Here is a 25,619-nt window from a genome sequence, read left to right on the forward strand (position 1 = left end):
TATTTAAGAATTCTGACGAAGTTGTTGATTATTTTTCTTGAAGAATTTTGTAAACGTTTTAAAAATGCTGAATATGAATTTTAGAGTTTTGAATTTTAGAACTTTGATCACATTTTGCACACTGAAAGCAGATTCTGTTTAGATATCAAGAATTCCTAGTGCATGTAGTTTTAATTTATTGAATTGTGTTTGTGAACCAGAAAAAGAAATAGATCATTTTGACCAAAACTGGGAATGAAACAGGTTGATCTAACATTGTCCATAGTAAAGTAAAAATGTGAACCAATAAGACACTACAATAACAAAGCATCCTTTTTTAAAAGCTTTCAGTACTCTGGAAGTCTTATAAAATTGTTAGAATTGGTGCAGAAGTCAGTTTTGTCCTAGCTCTCTAGAAGCTGATATTTTGTAATTTCTATTATGATTAAACTTTTAAAAACTCCAATTAGCTTCTGTAATCCCTTCAAATAGGGAATAAAAACCCTAGTGTACTGTTCATGTTATTGAATGTGGTTTTTTACTGTTAAAACATGGATTACAATTAGTGGTTAGTGGTTATAATTAGTGGCTGAACTACTGCAGTAGTGTTTTAGGATGCTTATTTTCACCTTGCAATTCTTGAAATGCTTATATATACAGTAAAATTGTAAATTGACGTCAAAGACGTTGTTGCCTTGGTTTCAGAAAATGGCAAAAAGCAGGGTACGACCACAGTCGTCATTATCGTAAGAGGAAAAAAATCTTGAAAATTTATCTGAGTAAGAGCACATTGTGAACCACAAAGACAGTTGACTGTTTTTTAGTGTTTTTGTCTCTAATATAAATATATGATTTTTGGTTTTGTGCAGATTGCTGGGTTTAACCTGAATTGGGCTTGTATTACATTGAAAAGAAGCTAAGTCAAGGAAAGACCATGGTGATAAGCTCCTCTTGCACTATCCCATTAATTGCTAATGGATAAAATATTCTTTGTTCAGCATATATTATAGCCAGTTGTCATGGAAATGCAAGGAGTACCATAGGGATAAAATGTGTAAGGGGAGAGCAGTACACGTGCAACTGTTGGATGGTGTTTTATATTATTCAATGAACATTAGTTGAAGTGTCTGTGTTTGTATCTTTTATTTAACAATGGCAAATCAAGTTGGTATTGAAGGGAAATTGCCCAAATAAAAACTTGTTATGCTGTTCTTGTCTGGAGAAATAGTGCCCTCTACAACATGTGAATGTAGTAGTGGCACCTATCCCACTAGCGGAATTCCAAAGAATTTGGAATGACCTTGCATGTTCTAGCCTCCTTTGTATTACACAATGACTTCTCGTGCTCTGGTTTGTGTTTGTATATTCCAAGGAGATAGATGCATGTTCTGAATGGTTGGCGTTATGGGAGTGATAGAGGTTTTGTCTTGCAACAAAATCATGGCACTGCTTTCAGCTGATTTTTTATAAGTTTATCCTCATTAGCTCTGTTACCAAGCCTCCAGTTTTTTCTCCCCTCTTTTTCATCCCTCTCTGTCCTTGCTGTTTGCCTCCCACTGATTTTTAGAGGAAATTTTAATTACCCCAGTGAAACAAAGCAGACAGAGATGACCTGATGTCTGGGCCTCTTCCTAAAGTGATTCCTGGCAAACACACTGAAATTCATTAATTAGTTCTGCTTGAGACCAGAACAAACAGATCAGTATTCTCTTGTAGCAGCAGAATCGAATCTACATTTCCATGTACAACTATACATCTAGTCATAAACTCGTGGAATAGGCCAAGTTAAATCCTCCCAGCCATGGGCTTTTTGAATATCTAAAAGTGGCGCTAGTAAGAGCTCAGGATCTAGAGTCCAACACTGTTGTTGCAGATTAAGGGGAATCTGGCAAAATTCCTTGGGCTGCTGCCATGTGGATGTGCTGGTAGAATACAGTACAATAATATGTTGAATTTGGCTCATTACTCTCAAGAAATGCTGCCACAGACTTTGTGGGACACAGATTTTGGAATTGGAATGGTTATATGTAGGGATGATCTTGGGCTCACTGCTCTAGACAGAGCTGTTATTAGTGCTGTATGCCCAAGATGGTTTGTGGTTTGTTTAGCCTTGTAAAGCATCCATTTTATACTCCTACATAGAAAGAAATAGGTCAGACTTACCAGAGTTTTAAATCTCTCCACCAGAGTTTCATCTTTTTTGTTGTAACTTTTACACTGCAGGTTTGGAGATTCATCCACTGGTTCATTCAGTGTGCACTTTGAAATTCTGCTTTCATATAAGATCAGACCTAAAGAACCATTTATAGTAGTGGACTAACTGGGATGGACTAACAATGGGATTTGTTGCTTGATTAAAATTTTGAGTGCTAAATGTATTAGTCATCTCCCAAGTGTAAATTGTTGCCCTTAGCTTCAGAGTTTACTCCCAGGTAGATCAATAGCAGGATGTCAGTGCTTTTGAGAATTAAATTGTAGAGAACCTGTAGTCTATAAATCTCATGCAGTTTGGCCACAGTCTCAGAAACTGTGTTAACACTGGATGTGACTGTGAAATCTTTAAACTTCGAGGTTGGCTTAATATATTTTTATCACTTCTAGAATGACGTAATTCAATGAGTGTACTTCACTCTTGTCTTTATTACAGGAATTAGTCTAAGCTGTGGTGACTTCTGCAGTCCAGATGAGTGATAGTGGTAGATCTGACTTTAAGGGAGTGTGGTTCCTTCAAGTAGCAAAACATCATCTCTTAAATAGCACATTCCAATCTGTTCTTCCATGGGAGAGTTTCCCTCCAGTTGGATATGTGTGGTTGCCTTGCCATGTACCTGATAGCAACTGCTTGTAGTGCAGGGTGGTACTCCTAAACTTGCTCCTCATGCTTTTGTGCAAATCAGCCAGCACACAGCAATGCTGGGGCCACTTCAGGTGCTCATATTGTGTGTGTGATGTTGAATTCAGTCTTGTGTGTGTACACAGTGGGCTTCTGACAACAGGTCACTCACAGCTGGCATCTCTTATTAGCCGTGGAACATTTATACTTCAGCAATGTTTAAATAGTTAATGAGGTTAGAAGCAAATTTAAATAGAACCAAACCCAACTTTTCTCCCCACAGCTGAAATAAAGCAGGTCTCCATCCCCTCATTCTCAGACAGACCTAACAGTGCTTCTGTCAGTGCAGCAGACAAATATCCAAGGCATGATGAAAAGCATTTGTCTCTTTAAGTGAAAATAAAGCAAGAAAGAGAAGCTGAATGCTGTATGTGCACTTCTGAATGCAGAGGTTGTTGTTCTGCTTGCTTTTCACATGCTCACCTTTGCAAAACTGTAGTATTAGCTGAGGCTTTGGCCTGTAACAGAAAGAGGTTGCTGCTGCTGGAAAAAAATCTAGTTAGGGCTAGACTGGATTTTATTTTCCTACTAACAAGACCAGAAAAAAAAAACCAAAGTAGGGATGAACACAACTATGAACTGCTTGAAAGAGCAAAAACTACTTTTGTCTTTTGCCTTTGTCACTCTTGGTTCCTCATGCTAATAGTTTTGGAAGAGTATATTGCAATATTTGTGAGAGAAAAGTAAAAAAACACTGAAGATCTTCACTGCAACCTGTGCAGGTCACCTAGAAGTGTACAAGAAAGCTCATCTCTTATGAAGTACTCCTGGGGAATACTTGTTCTTCTCACCATCACTAATTTCAGCAGAGATCCGTGGATAAGGCTGTACAAATAAACACAGCTGTGGAATGTGACATAGTAAACAACATGCTGAAACCTCTTGGCAGAGAGTTGTTTGCCAGAGAGCCCAAATGCAACACTTAGTCCATGGAAAAGATGGCATTTCAGATTTTGGTGCCTTCGGATTTTTCAGGAGCCAATATTAATGCCTAAACCTGCTCAATCTAGCCTTGTATTTACACATAAGGGGGCAGTGTGGTACTGTTAGCCAAGTGCCATGGAGGTGCACTTTAGATTTCATTATTACATATTGCATCATGTTTGAAGAAATGGCTTTAGAACTCTGAGCACAACTAGAGCTTTGTCACTGCCTGAGAGTGCTGCTGTGTCTGTAGTGGGGCGAACCAGGTTGGACAGTTTCCTCTCTTCTTTGCAAACATTTTGCTTTTAGAGAGTTGCTGTTTTGGCGCTCTCTCATAGTCCTTTGTTCGTAGGCATGTGAAGGAGTTTTCCTAACACTGGGATGGGGAACTTCAAATTACATTTTACCTCCTCCACAGCAGCATTCAACATAATGTTTCCACTGGAGCTTTCCTGTGCATACCAGTGGTCTTCTGGCCCAGTGGTGCCCAGTTTTGGGAATATGATCATTTTTCTGCTGCTTTTGTGGAATATGCCATTTCTTGATTATTTTGTACCAACAGTCTTCTACCTGCCAGTACAAAAGTGATGATTAAGTGGCCGTAAGTCAATGTATACATGGGATCTTGGGTCATCTTCTTCCTGCATGTTAATATTCAGGGTTGGCACGCCAGGATATGGTGGCATTTAGGGTTTCTAGTACTTTTAACATGATGTTTTGAGTGCCTTACTACAGGATGCTTATGGCATTATTTCTCATCTCTCTGGCTTTTAGCATTGTACTGTACCTGACATGTGCTGTTATTATCCAAAAATGTGTTATCTGTGTTGTCCCTTTATAGTTTCTGCATGAATTTCTATTTCATAAAAAGCTTCCCCTTCAAATATTGATTCCATCTCTCCTCTTTGCCACATACCCTTATAGTAAATATTATAAAGTTGTGGAGTACAAGAACATCATACACTCTTTCATTATATCTTGTTATATCACTGTGTTGCATTGCTGTGAGGTGTAAGTCCTGTCTGTACAGCATAGCTTCCGTTTGTGTTTATCTGCTGCTTTGTCTTTGCTGAAATATTTATGAAGCCAATTTGTTCATGCCACGATCACTTGTAAAAGGCAGCTGTTAAATTGCACATCAGCACACTGATAATTTTCTAGAAGTAAATCAGCACTGTTAGACTGCCCCCTTTGTGAGACAGTTAAAGTGCTATCAGGTACAGCAAATCTATGTTGTTGGTTAATTCAGAGAGAAATGTCGTGGTGTTCTGTGTGGAGTGGTGAGATGCTGATGGCCATGACTCAAAAGATAAAATGATGACAGGAAATGCAATCCTTTTTATATGCATCTTTTTGAATGTCAGTACTTAATATAAAATTGTCTCAATATGCAATAGTTCACAGAATAAATTCTCACGTGGTTTGTTACTGTGGTATTTCTCACTAAAAACCCCTGCCTGCAAAATTTCCCCCTTGCTCTCTACAAGAGTGTGGTGTTTCTTTAATTAAAATGGCTGATGTAATGATATCACAAGCTTTGAAAATTAAAATGGGTATTCTGGAAGAATTACAGGTTCTAGCTAAGGCTATAAAGCATTTTGGTTACTGGTTCCTAAAGTTAGTATTCTTCTTTTTCTCCCTCCCCTCTATCCTAGCTGGTAAGTGTGGCTGCGAATGTTTTGTGTTTGAATTAACTGGTTGGCAGCTTGGTTAATGTGTAGACAGAACTCTTGGTTATTTCTGTATTGTATTTATCTATTTATTTATTTATTTTAAAAGCACTCATTAAAAACCCACGGCATACTCCCAAACTTGAAGGAATAGATTTTTTGGCTCCTGTCTGCTTTGAATGTAATCCAAAACAAATGTTGTTTGATAATGGTTTACAGTTGCATTGCACAGGTTGCTCTTCATGATAAATAATTAACACCCTTTGTGTTCTTGATTGCAGATTTTCAAAACCCTGCCTGATGCTACTTTCCCTGAGCCAATCTCTATGTCAGTATCTCCTCCAAATGCCCCACCAAGGCAGTCAAGAAGACAAGGACAGCGTATTAAGAGGCCTCTGGCTGTTTACAATCTCTGCCTGGAGTTGGAAGATGGTAAGATGTTAGTAATAATTTCAGTCCTTGAATCAGATGGGCTGTGTATCCTATCTCCAGGAGATGTTTTCATTTCATGTTTCATTTGTATACGTGTGTGGATGCACATGCACGCTGGTTTAATTGCTTTGGAACATGCAAAGAAGCAAGGAGAGCTACAGAGAAAGGACAGCAGGGAGTACTGTCCTGTGACTTATGTTTAAAAGTAGGACGGACTGTCTTAAATATGCTTTTCTCCTCTAAAAAAGAAGCAGCTCCTATTTCTTTGGGGAAATCTGTTTGACCTCTACTGAAGATTACACAGCCATAAGATAAATGGAGAGAGAACTAAAATTAAAGCAAATCTTTTATGAGAAGAGCTAATGCACTTTACAGTTAAATTCATCTGGATTAAAGGCTCAGGTCACCACTGCACTGGCGAATACCACTACTTCACTTGAATCTTTAATACCTTGCTGTAACTAGCAGTAAATACTTGTCAACTTGCCTTACTGCTGAAAAGCAATGGAGAGAAAAAAAAAAAAGTCTTGCTTTTGCATGGAGTCTGCAGTAGCAACATACAGTGAGGCAAAGGGTGTAAAACATCTTATATATTCTGACTGTTGGCCAGAAACATAATCGTTTTCCTGAGATTTCATGGCTTGGGGGTACGTACAGTACTGAGGAGGCAAGTCAGGGCTCATTTTGTGTTACAGTTTTTCTCCACCCTATTCCTTTTATCTCTCCTAATGTTTTTAGTCAATTCTCTTTTCACGTGAAGAGCCATGGGATCAGGGCACAAAGTCCAGTTACAGCAAGTGAAAATAAACAGGAAGGTTTTGAACTCCTGCAGTAGTAAGAGATTCACTGGTGAACTGTCACTAAATTGGTGGTTAACAGTGGTTGATTTAATGAGGCAAGAACACAAATACCTACCACAGATGTTAAGTGCAGGTTTTAAAAATAAATTCAGGACTGTTTATAGTCTCAAAGCCAGTTTTGCAAAGAGTCAGCAAGAAACTCAGCATTCCTGCCATCGGGTTTGATTCACCAGAGAGATACATAATCTGTGCCTTTCTTTTCTTGCATCGCATGTGAAACTAAATGCCTTGACTAGAAGATGTTTAAGGTGTATCTGCTTAAAAAGCTTAACTGTGTTAATTTGAATAGTATGCTGCCAAAAGCTAAGAAGGCTCTTGAGCTACATCTACAATAATAAATTTATCCTCATTTGAAAAACAAAACAAAATTGAAACCACTCACAGAGCTGTTTATGTCTAATTTTGAATGTGAATCCTAGCAGGACGCAAGAAGTACCACAACTTCTCCAATTCCATGGAGCAAGGTGTGCACTGAGGAGCTGACTTTGACCCAAACACAGTAGACAGAAAGCACTTGGTGGGTTGTTTTTATTCCAAGAGCCAAAAATACAGTGTTACTGTTGAAAACTGTTACAAAGATTCAATTTTGCCTAAATGCTGTCCATATTCTTGTCTAATTTGGGCATCTTGGCAAAGAGCTGGGATTGTTAAAGGCTGTAATAGTTATATGTCATACAGAACTCTGGTACTTGTCTGGGAGCTGTAGTGGGGTGAACTGCAGAAGAGCCTAATACATCACCATACTTATTAAAACCATGATGACGGCTGAACTGCTGCAGGTGAAATTCTGGTGGTATCTGACAATAACATTTCCCCTTGTAACTGCTAAAAAAAATACCCTCTGTGGCCTGTGAAGCCACTACCAAAGGTAGCAGGATCCTCAGGCTGCTAGTAGCTGCTGACCACATGCTAATGGCTGTTTTCCTTGTGTTCAGCCGGGCAGCTGTGTGAGGACAGCGGTCAGTGGTTGGGACAATGGCTCTTGGGCACATGTGCCGTGCACATGCAGCGCTGCAGTACCTAGAGCCCAGCTGCGTCACTGCACGCTCTGAGCCGCTGCCCCAGTGGCTGCACGGTGTGTCGATGAGCCAGGCTCATGAATTATCTAGTCCCTCAGTAGAGCTCAGTGCCTCCAAATATGCGCCCTGGCCTTCAGTTGCTTTCTTCTTTGGAGAGGGGGTGAAGGAATAAAAGTGAACCTGGGCTCCATTCCATATTTACCTAGTTTCTTGGCTAACAAATGCATGTTTTATAACTGCTCTTTGGAAGATTTTATCCTGTGTGTGTTTTTAACAGGAAATTAAACATTAAACCCCTTCCCTCCCCTCCGCCCCCCCTTATTCACAATGGCATGCGTTAAGCACCAGGCACAAGCCAGTGTTTTGTATTTCCTGGATATGGCAAAATTATCATAATCTTGTTTTAAACAAGCAGCTGATACATATTTATATGTAAATATATTTGTAGACAAATATATCTCTAAAGTTATTGTAATTATCTATAAATATTCTCTATGCCTTGAAACTAGAACTATGTTGGAGACAAAATCTCTCTGTGCTGGAAAACTTCTTGAGTGTGTTTCTTTTAGGATTGTTATGCAAACCAGGAAATTGTTAGAAAAGCGGAAACAAGTCTTTAGCTATCAGCTGCTCCAGGGAGTTAACAGGCTTCAGAATCAACTGCTTGAATTGGAAATGCAGGGTTCAGGCCAGGTTTCTTTTTAAAAGCACGTTTGCAGTCAAGAAGCTTCTTGGCTGCACACAAAATGTATGCAGCAACCACCCAGAAAGGGCTGTAAGATATATGAATATTGGTAGCTATAATAGCTGAAGAACACACACTATGTTTGATAAAAATCTTTATTTTGCCTTCTTGTAATTAGTTGTACTGAATTCTGATAGTGCATAGATTTTCCTTCCTTATCCGTGGCAATTAGATGATTAAAGCTATTTGCAAACAATTCAAGGATTATATTTACTATCATGAGGGTCTTTGTTTCCTGAAAGACCAAGTTAAGTCACAGATGATACTGTCTGTTTTTTTTTCAACTTCTTTCTTTCAACTTTTCTTCTTTCCTCTGTGGTAAGCCAGTTACTAAATTTTCACTCTGAAGTTTTTTGACATCCTAGTGTCTCGATAAGAACTGGACCTAATGGGGAACTCTGAACTACTTTCATATGTGGCCTAGACTCAAAAGTTCTTGTTTCAGCAAAATGCAGATTTGTCTGAGATTTACATTAGGACCATTTCCAGAGTTTTCTAGTCTTCTAAAATGAAGATTTGGGATTTGTTTTTGGTGGTAGGGATTTTTGTTTGGTTGGTTTTTGTTTTGTTTTATTTAAATCTGTGGAAATTGCTGTATCTTTCCCCCTCACTATCTGAATGAATTTCAGAGTGAATAGCAGTGCAGGAGCTCCTGTGGTTTACAGTCTCATCTATGTACGAATGACTTTTCATCATCTCTCTGTCTCTCAGTGCAGAGAGGGAAAGACTGTTAGCTAGAGTAAGGAGTTGTTTATCCTGTTCTTCTAAAAACGTCATTGGGTCTTTATTTTCCATTTGGACAGTCAGTATATATCAGAAGAGATCTCTGTTTACATTTTTTCTAGAGGGCAATGAAGATTTAAATTTTTGTTCCCTTACAATTTTATTTAGATTTTAGACCTTTCTTGTCTTATAGAAAAATCAACAGGTTTGGGGCTTCTCTTGTTTGTTTGTGGCATTCATTTTTTTTTTCCCAGTGACTTTGAGATTATTAAACTGTTCTGCAGGGCTATTAAAGCAATGTGACAAGAAAAGTCCCCTGTAAGGTAGGCAGTGTAATGCAGTCCATCCAGGATGAGCAGATAATCAGCACAAATTTCATAAATCATACCTGGAGTCAAGAAATGGGTCATGCGTAGCACTTTGTCCAACTACAGAACAACTTGCTTTCTTAACAAAACAGAATATACATCTTAAACCACAGGGCCTGCTGATGCCTTATTCTATTTGAATACCCTCTAGGTGCCAAAATTTCTCCTTGGTACGTATATGGACATAGCACATTCGTGTCAAAGGGGGGCTGCATTGTTCTTTTTGTAGGGCATTTGTATCCTATTCCCCCCACTTTGGAACTCATATGGGTTGTTTGTGATAGCTTGCTGCTGCTGCTATAAACTAAATACTTTATTTATAGTGATTTAGAAAACAGATTCTTCAGCAGAAATCTAAAAGAAATAAAAATTAGAACTGCTACTTAACCCTTCAAAACTGTGCTAATTTATATTGCCCTTTGAAGTATTTAGGGGAGCCATAGTTATGAATGGTATGTTAGTGTTGAATAGGAGTAGCTGGTTATGATTTTTTGTGGAGATTGGAGGGAGACAGCATCTTAATTTGGGTGATAAATTACTTTGCATGAATTACTGTGGCATTCAATTAAATTACTTTATGAGAGTAAAATGTGATATGTGTAAGGCTACATAGCAATATTCCTTCCCTCTGCTCCCTTCCGTCACTTCCTGCCCCAAACACAGAAGTAAAAAAATCATAAACTTCATCTGGAATTACTGAACATAAAACCTGGATGTTAGAGGAAGCCTTGGATTTATAATGAGACTGGTCTTCAGGGCTGGAGCAGCCCAGAACTGTAAGGTTGCAGGTGTGAAACCTGGCCTTGAACTCTTTCTATTTCTGAATCTGCTGCTTGGAAGTGTTTCTGTAACCTGGCACATAGTAGGGGAAATGGAAAGAAAAGCAGCTACACAGGCATATCAAAAAGCCATAAGGCCCTGCAACACTTGCTTACAAAGCTATTGTTAACAGCTGAGCAGAACATAGCTATGCTGTCACAAAATAAGTGCACCAATGTTAGTCATGAGGGGAAGATCAGGATGACTGCTGTTTGCTGTGTGGAATTTCAGACAGTTTGTATTTCATCTTGCTGCAAGAGTAGTTCCTGCAGTTCTGTGTGATCCATCACAGCTTTTTCCACCTGATGGCTCCAAGTAGGATGTGTGCTACAAAGTTAAAAGTCTTTTTGAGCTACTGCCAGTGAAGGTAAAGCTTTTTCTCATGTAATTGTAGGTCCTGCTTTCCTATCAGAGAGTTGACTTCTGCTTGGAAAGCTTTAGGTCCATAGAAGGTACTTATTTTTTTTGGAGATATGGAATAATTTTGGTCCGTACCTCGCATACACAATACACATTGTCTGGCCATTTTATCCCTGTGAGTAATCTACTTGACGGTCTACTTGCTGCACTGTTACCAAAAATCCAATTTGTGTCATGATGTAGTAAACATCTCCTAACTTTTACATCTTTTTGAATGAGGTGTATCAGATCTTCATGGTTGGTGTGAGAATTGCCTTAGTGTCATTGCCAGTGCTTGTCTGCTTTCAGTGTAAGAAACCTAGAGGCTGTAGAAATGTTCAAAGTAAACACATCCACGTGTTCACACACATGCATACAACAGGAGTCAGGGGGCAGGGGTAGGGAACTTCAGTAGACTTAAAACTAGAATCTGAGTTTAAAGAAGGAATGGGGAATTCAGGAGAATGGGTCAGTCTTTCCTTGAGGCCAGACATTAAAAATCTCTGATCTCCTGTAATAATCCTTCATCTCTTTAATTCTCTACCTTCTGCACACAGACATGCAGGGGCACATAATGCTGTAAGAAGGCCAATTTGGCATGCTGAAAGCCATTAATCCCAGGCATGGAAGTCACTGACGTATCTTTGCTCCATGCCAGCTGTGCCCTGGCCAACCTCTGTTACTAAAAGTAAATTCTCTCACCCGGCACACAAGAGCGTAAGTAGAACAAAGACTTGTAGCTGTTCAGCTCTTCAGTCACCTTCCTATGGATGAGAATGTGCATTTCACTGAATTAGGGGTTTCCTCACATGGGATGCTCTTGCTTCTCTTCACTGCTGACAAGGATAGCAGAGAAGATCTTGCAGGGGAGAGCTGGTGGACTTTCTATAAGGCTGATATGCAAGTTAGAAAATGTTCCTCTTCTTGTTTTGCTCCAACTCCATCAGTGTTTTTCATTCAGTCACAAAAACATATATTCTTGTTTGCCCCTTAGCTTCTGGAAGCTTTTGTCCTATTTGCTCTTCTTTTTCTCTCTAATTTTCTGTTTTCTTTGCTTGAAAGTTGCACTTAGAGCAAGGTGAATTACATTACTGTTGCTTCTTCCCTTCCCAGCTGTTCTTGCGACTTGCTGAACCAACAGGGAGATTGAAGGTGTTCTTAGGGGAGATCAACAAACCTGTCACCTCGATGTTCAATTGAAACAACTGACAAACCTTCCCCTAAGGGATGCTTATCTTGTTTTCAGTAGCTTTTTTAATAAGCAATAGGTATCCCTCTTGATCCGTTCCTCTACTGGAGTCACTGTTAGGACTAAAGGAGAGAGGTGAACAAAATGAAGAAGGAGGCACAGCCAAGTGTCAGCAGCATAGTGAAAATATTTCAGAGTGGCTTTCTTGCGAGAGACCCATCACATACACAGTGTGGTAGCTGTTAGTCCTTGTCATTGGCCAAGTTGTGGAATTATTGGTGAAAAACTTAAGAAGTCAGAGGAAGTAACTGCAAGCAAAGCAAGTTAAATAGCAAGAGAAAAGGAGACAACAGCATGATGTTATCTCTGATAGCTCAGGGAAAAGGTTGTGAACAGCTTACCTCTTGGGGGTGGAAGAACCCTTACAGACACATCTTCCAGCTGATTGGTGCCTGAATTGCCAGCAAAACAGAAAAGGAAACATGGAAGAATATTTTCATGTACTTGGAGGTTTTGCTGGTATTTAACAAGTGCTTCTGACTTAGGGAACTTTCAGGCCTGGTGGTTGTACCCCTTTTTGATCTGCTCTGGTTTTTCACAGTTCTCATTCTCATGGATGAGACCAGAGGTCTTCCATTGTATGTTTTAATAAAGGGCTGGATCATAGGTTAATGTTGCCTGGCCTGGTGGAAACCCAACCTCAGTGCTACCAAAAAACTATGAAAGCAGTGGGACAGTCTATTTATCTTACTATTTGTCAAAGTTCTCAGGCAGTGGCTTTTCATTGTTGCATTTTGCAGCCATGAAATTGGTTGGCATCTGGCCAGCCTGGTAAGGCTGGAGATCATGTGTGGTTTCCTGCCAAGCCAGCTCTGGTAAAAATGAGTAATTTTTGAGTTTAGATGCTGCTCTTGTTATCATGGTGTACACAAATCAAAAGAGGAACCCATCTGCAGGCTTGTATCTGATTTCTGTTGCGCTTCAAAATTTAATTACGTGATATAATTAACATCCCAACGTTGTATCTGTGACTCTGTCTTGAACTGTTTTTCCACAGCTTGAGGAATAAATTGGGATTCTTTACCCATTTTAGCTTGCTCAGCAAAAGGCTACGTGTCTTTGGGATTTTATTGATGTAAAATAATCCAAGCAGTATTTCTCCTGAATTTTGAGAGATGACCTGCAGTAAGGGGGATATTTAATGATACGGGGTAAGTGTATCTGTAGAAAGATGCTTGTTTAAAATTGAACTTTGCATTTTAAAAATGGACAAAAAAATATCAAAAAGGAGGAGACCAGGACAAGATGATGGTCCCCAAATTCCATTTGCCCCTAAGTAATTTGCAGATGAGCACATTTCTTTCCCTTTCCTAGCCCCAACTCAAACATCTTGTGGCCTTTTCAGCTACAGCTCTTGAGTTGCATCATCCAGTCTTGAGGCAAATTCCGTCTAGCAAGGCTTCCTCCTTTTTCTGACGTATCGGAACCACTATGGAGTTGGGAAAAACAGCCTTTCTACAGGAAAGCTACTCTGTGCCTAAAGTACACATGCTGCTACATGCACACATTTGAAAAATATATCAAAGTTGGTCTTTATCTAGGGAAAAACTCTAGTAAGCTTGAATAATTGTGTTAATTATTTTGTCTGAGAGAAAAAAGTAGCTGGCGCAGGGATCTGATTCGTGCTGCATGTGTTGTGTGTGACAGCATGAAACTGATGGGGTGTGGGTTGTCTGCTGTCCATTTGCTTTGCTGGCTTTAGGCTGGATGAGTCTATGATGTCTAAATTTATGTAAGAACTAACTCCATACCAGGGCAGTGCTGCGGTGTACAGGATTTGTTACATGCTGGGGATATTAATGGGTACTTTTGGATAATGGAATGTGGTAATACAAATCTATTTTTCTGAGCATTTACAAGAATCTGACCTCCAAAATACCCATTATTCAGGAGCAGTGAAATAACTTGTTTAGTTTTAGCATTCACTATGATTGCTTTTTTAACCAAATAATAGGTCACTATTAGCTTTCAGTCAAGGTTTCACCTTGATTTGGAAACATGTTTAAAAAGCACACTTTCTGTGATCTGGAGGTGAGTAATAAACAATTGACCAGTTTTAGTGGCATGACAAATAAAAGTACACAATTTCTTAATTTACTCAGAAACAGATGACTTGGCTTCATTAATTCAGAAAACTTTAAAAAGAAAATTGAAGTAGAAGAAGAATGTCTGAGTTCACCTGGTGCTTGGTGTGATTTACCACAGGATGAGTGGTACTTTAAATAGTGAATAAAGGGTGCAGCCCTGCATCTAAAAAAAAAGGCTTTTCTTGACTGCAGAGTCCTCTGATCACTCTATCACAGAAAAATTTCTCCAATGGAGTTACTTCTAGCTTTCCAGGAACGACTGAATCCTTTCCAGAATAGTTGGTATGTTGTTTCATGGCATCATTTAAAGATTTATTAACTGTGTGAGGCAACTTTGGTTATGATTTTGTATCTGTTTTCTGTAGATGCTGAAGATCTTACACTTGGAACTAAGCACTTGCTTGATCAAGGATATTTATGATACCAATATTTCTTTTCTATCCCTGATCTATGGGGTTCCTGTTAAAATGAAAGCATAGTACATACCCCCAAAGCTACTTTCTACTTGGTTGAACTTCTGTATTATGGTGAGAAGTTAGCTATTTATGGGGAGCATGTGTTTGTTGTCTCAGAGCGGGATGCAGCTGTGATGCTGATGGGGGAGGATGGGTGGCTGCACAGCAGTGCAGCTGCTGCTTCCCCACCTTGTGATGCACAAAATGTCAGACTTGAAGGTGGCAACAGGGATTTGGCAACATCTTCAGCGTACTCTCCACAGTAATTCTCCCCATCATCCCTTGTCTATGACTCAGCCTGTTTGTGTTGAAGTCAATAAGATGGATTTTTATCCTCTTATTTTACCATGATTTGCCTATGCAATGACCATTTAAGACATATATGACAGTTCTGTTTGATCTAATCTGTGTATCTCAACACAAACAATCACATATTCCTCATTTACTCCAGAAAAATTCTCTTCCATAAACTGCTTTCATTCTTTGGTTACCCTTAAACTATAGGCATTGGTTGTACTGTTAACGTTATAGATTAGTCTTGCTTTTAACATTAAAGCATGTAATTCATCAGTTTACTTGAGCTGAAGTTGGAAGAAAACTCTCTCACTTAAGCAAGCAATTGATAGTGTTAACTCTCTGCTTTTCATGGTTCTCAATACAAATGCTTTTTTCTTATTTAGAATTCTCAGAGTAAAGTAAGGATCTGATTATTGACACTGCTGAAGTATTTCAGGGGTTTTTTTTCAACTTTGGATGCCAATAAAAAATATTCTTAGACTAGCCAGATGGAAAAAGGAGAAAAAAAGGCAGTGGGGAGGCATGTCATGCTCAGTTAGGTAGAAGCTGAGTTCAGATTGCTGGTAAGGAGGGTCTGAGAGCCTTTACTATCTGAGACTCCTCCAGATAAAAGGCAAAAGGAATTGAGGATTTATGTATTTGCTAGAGAACAGCTGCGTGAGGTAGGTCTTAGTCTGTGCAGGTACTTTGTGGGTATCTGTCATTATGAAAAAGGGTGACACAAGGCAGGGAAGGCAGGAAGGATATTTGGGTTAGAAACTGAAGGGTAAGTAGTACCAGCTAGATACATCAGTAAACTGTTAGATTCAGCCTGAGGTATTTATTATTTTCTAGATGGGGCTGGTCTGAACGATGAACAGCCATAAAGGCAAAGCAGAGGGTGTCTGTTGCAGAGGTACAGTGAAAGCTCAAAGGCTTGGATGAGTGTTGTGATTAGATCAGTGAAACAAGAAGATAATTTACATGACAGTTTAAAAGGATCCAAGCAGTCAAAAAATTAAAATAGTATGCAAAAGGTGGTGAGAATGTGAAACAAGTTTTTGACTCTCTTGAGAGTAAAATTGGATCTTACACCTATTTGCATAGGATGAGGACATGAATTGTAGAAGCAGCTTGATGGCAGCTCCAGAAAGATGGCCAAGCTGAGCTCAGAGTCTTCCCACAAATGTGACGAAGGAAAGGTGAAGAGTTGATGGCTGGAATGTTGACAGAAATTTGTGAGATGTCATAGAGACTTACTGCTTTTGTACCGAGAACCCTCATGTCCTTCATCTGTTCAGGCACTCTTTGGCACCCAAAAATGAGTATAATAGGATAGAAAAAGGAGGGGGATTGGCATTTTTAGAAGGAGAAGGTGAAGGCACCAAGAACACCAAACTGTATGCTCAAGGAATAATATATATGAGCTTTAAAGGAAATCACATCTTGCATGTTTTATAAGGTAAGAGCTCATCAGAATTCAAGGAGTAGGAAAGAAAAATAGGAAGTTTCTGGAGCTCCTCTTAGAAAGGACCTTTCAGTCCAATGTGTCAGTCAGTGTTTTCATAGAAGTTGGAGACCTGACAATGCTGCTCACTGGAGAACAGTGCTGGAGATAAAGAGGAGTGAGAGGAGAGAAACAGTAAAAAATACTAGACTATCAATATTAGGAGCCCCTGACTTCTGAGGTAAAAGGAAACCCATAAAGCTGATTCAGTTCCAGCAATGTCCTTAACACACACTTTAAGAAATAAACCATGTCAAAACTTAAAAGGCAGCTTTCCAGCAGCTTAGCATCTTTACTGGTTCTACAGAGCAAAATATAGGAAGAGAGCAGGGGGTTGGGAAAAGAGGAAATAGCTAGAAGTAAATGTGTGTTACGAGTTTTGAAGAAGTATCAAAAAGAACTTAGTTACGATAATCAATGTGTGTTCAACCAGAAATGCTCACAGGTAGGCCTGTTGCTAGGTGAATATTTTGAATAATGCAAAGTCACCTAACTTGTCTGAAAAAAGGTCTCTAGTCATGGGGTTGTATAGCTTGGCAATGTTAATTTTTAAAACATCTTGTAGCTTGCTGAAGAAGTTTGAAGCAACTGGAGGGATGCTAATGGAGTAGCAGTATTTAGAAAGGTAAATACAAATCTTTGACAATATATTTGCACATGGGACAAAGCAGAATTGCAAATAATGACAGGCAGTAGGAGTTGTGGTTGTGTGCTAAGCTGCAGCCATTCAAACAAAATAAACCTGGTTGTATTGAGAAACAAGTGTACAGATTTTAGAGGGAAAATGTAGCCCAAAGTTACAGAATGGAGCACATCCTTAGAAACAATGACTCTGCTAAGTCTGTTGGTCACAGAGGGCAATCAGCTCATCATAATATTAATTTAAAGCCATGGCAAAAACAAGTGCCAGCCCTGGATGTGCAAACGGGATTGATGAGTAGGAGTAAGCAGTGGAATTAATGCTTAGTGTTGTCCTGATGGAACCACAACAAAACCCCATAGAATCACATCTGATGTAGCCTTTTCAGAGAGAACACTGGGAAATTGTAACAGCTTTATCAAATAGATGCGTGATTCCACAGCTGCAGAAGTAAGAGATTCAGTGTTAAACTTCAAGAGGAGATCATTGAAATACTGTCACACAGCACAGAAACCTGATAGGAAAGGTAATATAATAATTAGTAGTGCATATTACATGGGTCATGCCTGAAAGTAAGGCCTAACAAAATGAAGGTACATGCATTGATTGGCAAGTATGTTAATTAGTAACCAATTGATTCTTCATTCCCTTTATCATCTACTGATGTTTTCAGACAATGACTATTTGGACGATGTAGTTTGACCCCAATGTGAGATGGGCATTAATCAAAAGCAGTTTATGAAGCTGAATAAAGAGATAATGAGGCACAGTTCTATGGCCTCTGCCATGTACAGGAATTACTATAATTTCTGAAGTTAGCAGAACTTTTGGCACTGACATAGAGGGTGAGATCTTTTTGCTCTTGAAATCATAGCAATGACCTTATATTTTGAAGACTTAGGTTTGGAGCATATATTGTTTTTAGTCATGAAAATGTGCTAGGTGGTCTTAGTCATCTGTGTTTGCAGTTACACAGAATTGCCTCTTCCTGAATAAAAATATTGTTTTACTTTACAAAAGGAGATAATTGAAGACATCAGAAATGTAAAGTGTCTTTGAACATGTTTTTAGAGGGTTTTTACGTAGTCCCATAGAATTTAGCATGCGTTTTCCTGTTCAAATATCTAAATTTTTTTTTAGTGTTAAAAAACCCAATCTTAGTTTTGCAAGTGCCATGCAGTACAGACTGTGAGAAAACACTGGCTCAGGAAGGAAGAAGTAAAAACTCGAGGAAAGATTTAACACACAGTTTAATTTATGATAATGTCAAGCATAATTGCCTGTATACTACAGTCTCCAATGTTGACTCTGCTGTGCGTGACTGAAGTGTTTAGTGGCTTTGATTTTTTTGTTTTATGGGGTTTTTTTACTTCTTCTATGTGTTCTGAGAAACAATTCAACAGAATATCCTCTGCTTTCTATGGGGAGGTGCTGTGAATTGGTCGTATTTGTACTATTAAAAAACTAGATTAATATCCATTTTTACTGTGTTTTAGTAATGCTAAGTGAATGGTTGAGGTAAATATGGCCTTCTGATACAGTGTATGTAGTTTGATAATCTAGGTTGTGCTAATAGTACTGCTTTGAAAAGAAATTGTGATGGATTAAAAGGACTTAAGTCTAGTTCTAAGGAATTTATGAAGTAAGGTTGCAATACCACTGTCTGATCTCCCAGATGTTTATCACTGTGACACATACATCTGCAAATGAGATGTAATTATTTAGTTTTTACCTGACACTCCTGTGATTCTCATGTTATGTAAATGTCAGGCAGCAGCACCGTGGCCTTGGTGCAGTGGGGAGGTGCCAGGTGAGCAGGATTGGGCCACAGTGCAAGTGACTCACTTTCCTAGGTTAATGTTTTCCCCCTCAAAGCATATCACACTTTGGTACTATGGGCTAATTTAGATCCTTAAATTAGCAGCTGCTTGGGGAGAAATTTCCAGATGATCACTTTTATCATTTCACTGTTTTTCATTGTATGTCATTTTACTCTCTAGGGAGGTTGTTGTCTGAGCTGCTGGGAGGGGGGGAGGACAAGAGGGCTGGGGAAGCAGCTTAGGGCTTTGCTAACTTCAGGCTTTTGTAGCAGAAGGAATTGAGCTGGCTGAGGCTGTAACAGGGTTGTGAGAAGGATTTTATCCAGCGAGGGGGGCTTTTCATTGTCCACATTTTTTTGTTGTGGTGTTGCACTTTTAGTTAATTAGGAAAAAAATAATAAATGAAAGAAATCATTGCAACAGTACTGCTTAGCTTGATGGAGTAGAAGTAAGCTCAGTTGTTCCCTGAGCAGATGTTAATTCATTTAGACTTAGAAAGTAAGGTTGTAGAGGACTTCATCTTGTATATTACTGTATATAGGAGATACAGCTTGTCAAGCAAGCATAATATTTTAACAGCTTTTGATTATATTATTTTTATGCTGTGTTAGGACTTTGTTGTTAATTTTTTTACCAAAAAACTTTTGGTTCCAAAAGAGCAGAACTCTCTAACAAAGACTAGGGGGGCAGTGGTATCTAATCCACTCTAGACTTTTCTGGTGGTGTTATTTGGCAGGCCTGTGGGTTATGTTCATGAGTGCTACTGGGAGTAGGGCGGACAGAGGAAAGGATGCTGGGAGCCTTGTAAAGGGTGGCTGGAATTGATCTTTATTACTGTTAAATATTAATATATTGAAAGCAGCTACAGGCCCCATTTGAGACTGCTGGCTTAGCTGTGCTGGATACTTCAATGTTTGCAAACATCCTCATTTCACGCACCTCCTTGAGAATTTATGAAATGTACAGCAGATGTTTAAAAAAGTAAAGATTGAAAGGGAAAAGCTATGTGGGTTAAGGTTAGCTTTTCAGTAAAGAACGTGCTGTTTGTCTTGATGTGTCAGCACGGTTTGCAGTGACTGCTCTGACACACTGGTAACTTTATCTTACTGTCCTTGGGATAGGAATGGTATTCCTTTAATGTTTTCCTAATCAATCACATCTGAATACACTGCCTCTCGAGTGATATCCTAAGAGTAGCCTATGGGAACAAATAGTAGCTCAGAATACAATGAGCTCTCTTGAAAGTAACACCATTAAAAAAGAGTAATAAAAGTAACATTCTTGGGTATTGTGTGTTTGTTAGAGATCTCTTGCTTATTCTGACCTTTCTAAATGTCATTGTTTCATGTTTGGGAAGACTGTGCTTATTGTATTTGAGAGCAATCATTTCCTCAAATGTGTGTTAAATTATCTTTAGAGACTGTGTTTTCAGGAAGACATTGCAAATGTGCATATCCTAAACTATTTTCTTATATGCAGTGATGCCTTTGTCTAAAAATATCTCCCCAAAATTTAGCATTTCATTCACATAAAACACATACTGAAAAAAGGGGATTGGGAATATGTTGTATGTGAAGAAAGCCTGGAGAGAACAGTGGGGGAAACTGTGCAGTGATACCTTTTGGGGAAATACTGGGAGACTGCTTGTCCTCCAAAATACCTTGTGGAGATGGGACAGTAAGGTTTCTTCTCTTACATATTTCAGGACATTATCTCCAAGACAGATTCTTTTGCTTTATGAGATGATTCCTTGAGTATCCTTCTGACTCATGCTCTCTTTTCTAGCTGACAGTCACAGCTCTCCCAGAGAAGAGACTCCAACTGGGAGCATGGATTCTCTTTCTTCCCAGTCTCCAACACCTGCTTTCTCCAGCAGCCCCCCTGGGCTCTTGGATGGAAATCCCCTTATCATGGACAGCGGAGATCTTGCGGGCTGGACAGCACATCTGTAAGTAACTGAATATGAAGTGAGGATGCTTCCACTAGTATGATTGTGAAACACATTTCCCTTTTCAGATTGGTGAGGAGTGATTTTTACAAATTGCATGTAACTGTGTTTGTTTTCTTCTGCTACAAAAACATGTGTTTGTATGTTGTGGTGGAGCTTAGAGCCCGCTTGAATGCTTGCAGGAAAGAAATGTTCTTGTTCTATTGAAACCTAGTTGATTTTTTGGTAACCTGTATAAAATTTTAAATGGTTTTAATTTTTTTTTTTAATTTAAGCAGTGAAGATATAAGTTATTCTCTATATGATGTATTACCCTAGCTGTATTTCAAGAAAGCATTAAGCTGCACTTAGATGCCATATTATTAAGATTTGGGGCCCAATTTTGGGTTTGGATAAACACACTGCAATGAGTGTGTGCTCAGATGCTATTGTCTAAGAACATTATCATTTTTGATCTCTTCCTAACAAATTCGATGCCTGGTTTCCAATGGAAGTGCAGTCTGTCACTTTCAGCAGATGCTGTAAATGTTCAGTTTTTGAGCATGACTTAAATTTAGCAGAAATTGACATTGAAATGTTAGTCCTATCTCTCTAGTACGTATTCAGGTTTGATACACAAAAAGCTGACCATAACTTGTTTTTAAATCAGATTTGAACTTGAATTGAATTCTCTGGTTTGCTGTTCATTCAGACTTTAACAGCTATCAAGACAAAGTTTTCCAGCCTTTAGTGCCAAGAAGAGTGGAAGGAGCAGGTCTGGAGAAAAGATCTGTTACAAGTATTTTCCATAATGGCATTCTGAGTAGCCTGCTCTGGTGATTAAACAAGTGTAAAATATATGTGCAGGTGTATGTAACACATGAAAATATATAGATAGTCATAGAATAATTGATAATAATTAACTACTGACTTGAGAGTTTATTAACTAGAATAATTTTTTTCTCTCATATGTATTGAAAGAATTCCAGATTTATAGTATTTTCTGTAAATGCTGTTTCTTCAGTAGAGGTCTAAAGTTACTCTTCCCTTATCCTCTTGTACTATCCTCTAGAAGTGGGTAGAATTAGCAGTAAGTTGTACTTACCAAAGAGAGGTGCATGTGTGGAAAAGATGTTGTAGCTGGTATAAAATCAGTGAAAGCTAATTAAGGAACACAGGGTTAGCAGAACATTGATAATGCCACTTCAGAGAATAAAAGGATTGTTGGGTTTTATCCAGAGAGTTTGGGAACTTCAGGTGTTTGAAGGAATATTGCATCTTTATTTGTGTTTGTTAATTTTCATCAAAAATTGTATTGCACTGCTGTTTTGGAAACCTGACTTGGTGGCTTGAGGTTTTCTGCTCCGCTGGAAACAGTACTTAGAGTTCCCTTTGGAAGGGAAGAAAATAAAGGTGCATGGTATGTACATTTAGATTATTTGTCAAAAGTAATTTCTTTCTTCCACTTGCCTGTCTGTGAAGTTTGCTTAAGAGCTACATCTGTAACAAGCCTGGACAGTGACAGAGTAGTCTGTGTATGCTACATTCTTTCCTCTACTTTCTCACCCTAAGTTGGCTTCTCTTCCCCTCCTAGTTTGGATGACTCAGGGGACCCTGCCTTAACAAATAAAACCCAAACCAAAATGCAGAGTGGCCCCAGTGTAGTAATGGCAGAATGTACCTCTGGTAGCTCTCACAGCTCCAGGAAATGTAGCACTGGCTGTTGGTTGTAGACTATGCTCATAAACTGGACCAATCCTTAGAACTGGGTGAAGAACAATCCTTTCTGTTTGTGCAGGATTTCAAAATGTTTTGTATTTTGAGCCAAACTGGGACAAAATCAATTCTTAAACCCTCAGTATCGTCTCTCAAATGGTATTGCAGGTGTTCACTGAGCTACAACAAATGCCATACTGAGTCTAGGGGAGATGGAATTATACCAGAGGATCCGGTTTCTCAAGTTTCTGCTGATGTTTGTAACACACGGGTGTTACTTGTAGGAGATCGATCACTCTGGAGTTATGCAGTCAACAAGGTGATGGTGACTTCTTTGTGGCAGAAGAGTTGCTTGCAGTGTTTCCCGGGGGGGGATGTTGCATTGTGGGTCAAGGTGTGTCAGATATTCCAAGAGCTGGTTTATACCAGTAGTTTGCTTTAAGCAAGAGTACATGATGGGTAACAAGAATACTTTTTGTGGAATTTGTTTTCAAAAAAGAAGCTTGATTTTTCCAGAATGATAGCTGTTGTCACCATGATGTTTCCTGGCAGAGATTTTTGTGATTTCCTTGTCCCACCTTCCAAAACAAAAGGAGCTCCAGCTTCCAGCATGGTGAGGTGAGCACCAAATGGAGGCAAATACACCCTCACCTCCTGATGGGCTCTAGGAGGGGCTTCATGGCCAGAGTGGTGAAAGAAGCTGAGAGAGCAAGAGCTTTGCCACCAATCTGAAATGTCTCACAAAGCCCCGACTGCTCAATTGTCATGTCAGTATGTAAAGATGTGCTGTGCATACGGTGTAACTCGAAGGTGATGTTTCACATATGTGCCATTTTGAAGCCCCGTTAAGCTGTTGGTTTTCATGTCTGTGAGTGTGTGTCTGCCTGATGCTAGATTTTCTCTGAAAGATCTGTGTGGATCAGACATATGTCCTGTGTTGTCATGTGCTGCTGTAGGGGTGAGTAGAGACTTGGGTGATGCTTGGCAGGGGTGGTTCTCAGTGGAGACCTGAGTTTGCTGCTTTAAGACTATCATGCACCCTAAACTTTTTTTAACCTTTTTCCTGAAGTTATTTTTATCTTCGTACTTCCATCTAGAGCCAAATACTAAAAATAAATATGTTTTATTTTTACATACACTCTATGGTAGAACATAGCTTTTTTTTTTTTTTTTTTTCCCCCTGTCAATCACAAAGTTAGAGTAGTTTTTGTAGACACAGGATTCAAACTTCAAATAGCCTAGGATGGGCAAATTACCACTTCTATTCGATGGAGCATTGTGTCATAAGCATGTACTCTTTGAAAATACCTTCTCTCCAAGGATGCTTTGCACAAGGTGATCTCAAACATAAACTCATAATTAGAGTTTTGAGCTAGGTAAAGGATTGCTCTCCACTAGTATGGACATTTTTTCCCCTTAAGGTAGAGCAGCAACAGTAGTCTCAGTTTAATGCTAACCACAGATTTGCATTCTTCCTTTTTTCCTCTCTGATTTAAGTGTCCATACAGACTCTGTCCTACAGAGTTTCTGATTTTTCTATTGCATTTGCCCAAAAAGTAAATAGGTCTGCCACATCTCTTCTTCAAGAGGCTTCATAGCTTTTTGCTGGAGGATGTGGCCCTGACATTACTTTCAGTGCCTTCCTGATTGGCACTGGAAAATATGCAGCTTAATCACTCAGATTTTTATTCCTGTGGTGTATGAAACTCAAATTTTTAATAGTTCAAAATGTGTAGTTTCCTAAGAGTTCAGGATTTCAGATACTAAGAGGCTGGATAGCCTTTCTAAGCTAGTCCCCAAACTGTTTTGATAATAGTGGTGGTCTTGGGTTTACAAACATGGATTAGAAGGGGTTATGGGTAGCTCTTAAACGGCATTTGAACTGTGGAGCAATAGTCAGTCTTCCCTTTTACCTGCAGTTGAAAGTTAGTGGCACAAAGTTTGACTTTCACCCTATTGCACTATGGCTTTCACATGCAAAAGATAAGTGATAGCTGAACTGGGTATATATACTTTGGTGGCTAATAAGTATACCTGAGCAAGTAAAGACAAAGTGTAATTTAAAGTCTTCTTATAATGAAGGAGGTGGTATTGCCAAAGTTGCAGTATCAGATGTGATGTAATTAAATTAAAAAGGGTGAGGGAAACTTTCTTTTGCAGCTGTTGTGGTTTGATTATAGAATTCACTTACAGAATCATTTATTGATGTGAGGCCTGTCCTATTCAGCCTTTCCCAGAGTTCTGGCTGTGATGGCAGCTCACCACTGATGGATTAGTGCAGATTTCCCTTATTGCAATGACTGATTTGTCGAAAGGTGGATTACAAGTCATGTCCTAAAATACTGTGGGCTGCCTTATGTCTGTTTTCACTTGACCTCAGAATGAACCTAAAAAGCTGAACACTTGGTATTCTCTCGGCTCGCTGTGTGTTGTAATTAATCTTTCTGAGGACCTCTTTCTGATAAGGAAAGATTTGTTGCTGTAACTGGGCCCTCGTCACGAGATTGCTTTGTGCTTACAGTACAATGTCCTGTGCCAGGGCTTATCTACAGACCTTACAGACTTACCCCTCACAGTGCTGGGTTTTCAGAATTGGGTCAGTCTTACCTTTTTTGTTGGAAGTCCCCTACACTTACTGAGCAATCACCTCTTCATTCAAATTATGAAAACTAATGTCTTGTTCCTCAGCTGGAGAGTTCATTTTTGGGATTTGAGACTGCAGGGTGTTTGGGTTTCCCAGGGAGCTGGAACGTGGTGACTTTTAATGGTTGTTCTGGATGAAGTTACGATGCAGGATATGGAGTAGCCTTCCTTGAGATTATGCTGTCTGTCTGTTTATCTTGTCTGTTCTTCTTTCCCTCTCTAAGCCTTTGGGATTTTGCAATTGGAGGGGATGGAAAGCATTCCTGTCCCTCGAACATTTTCATTAGTGGGTGGGTGGGTGCCAGGCTCGTTAAAGCAATTACATTTCTGTGCTAAGAATAGTAAGATTCATAGTTTCCAAACTGAAATCCCACCTTGGATGCTTCTATAGGAGCACGCAAGGTACAGTCCTGACAGTCCAAATACCAAAGGTACTCAAAGCCCAGAGGAGAAATGGAAGCACCAGTG

At 39.2% G+C, this 25,619-nt stretch overlaps 1 protein-coding gene across 2 annotated transcripts in view; it reads left to right on the top strand.

Moving 5' to 3' along the window:
• ARHGAP10 (Rho GTPase activating protein 10) overlaps positions 1-25,619 on the top strand; it is a 145,430-nt gene that overhangs the window by 98,182 nt on the left and 21,629 nt on the right. For both annotated transcript variants that reach the window (XM_048305191.1, XM_048305192.1), the window contains 2 exons: positions 5,748-5,898; positions 20,651-20,813. In XM_048305191.1, coding sequence (XP_048161148.1) covers positions 5,748-5,898; positions 20,651-20,813 — 314 coding nt within the window. The remainder of the gene's footprint in view (positions 1-5,747; positions 5,899-20,650; positions 20,814-25,619) is intronic.

This window comes from Corvus hawaiiensis, chromosome 5 (assembly GCF_020740725.1).
Source record: "Corvus hawaiiensis isolate bCorHaw1 chromosome 5, bCorHaw1.pri.cur, whole genome shotgun sequence".
In the NCBI taxonomy this organism is placed as follows: Eukaryota; Metazoa; Chordata; class Aves; order Passeriformes; family Corvidae; genus Corvus; species Corvus hawaiiensis.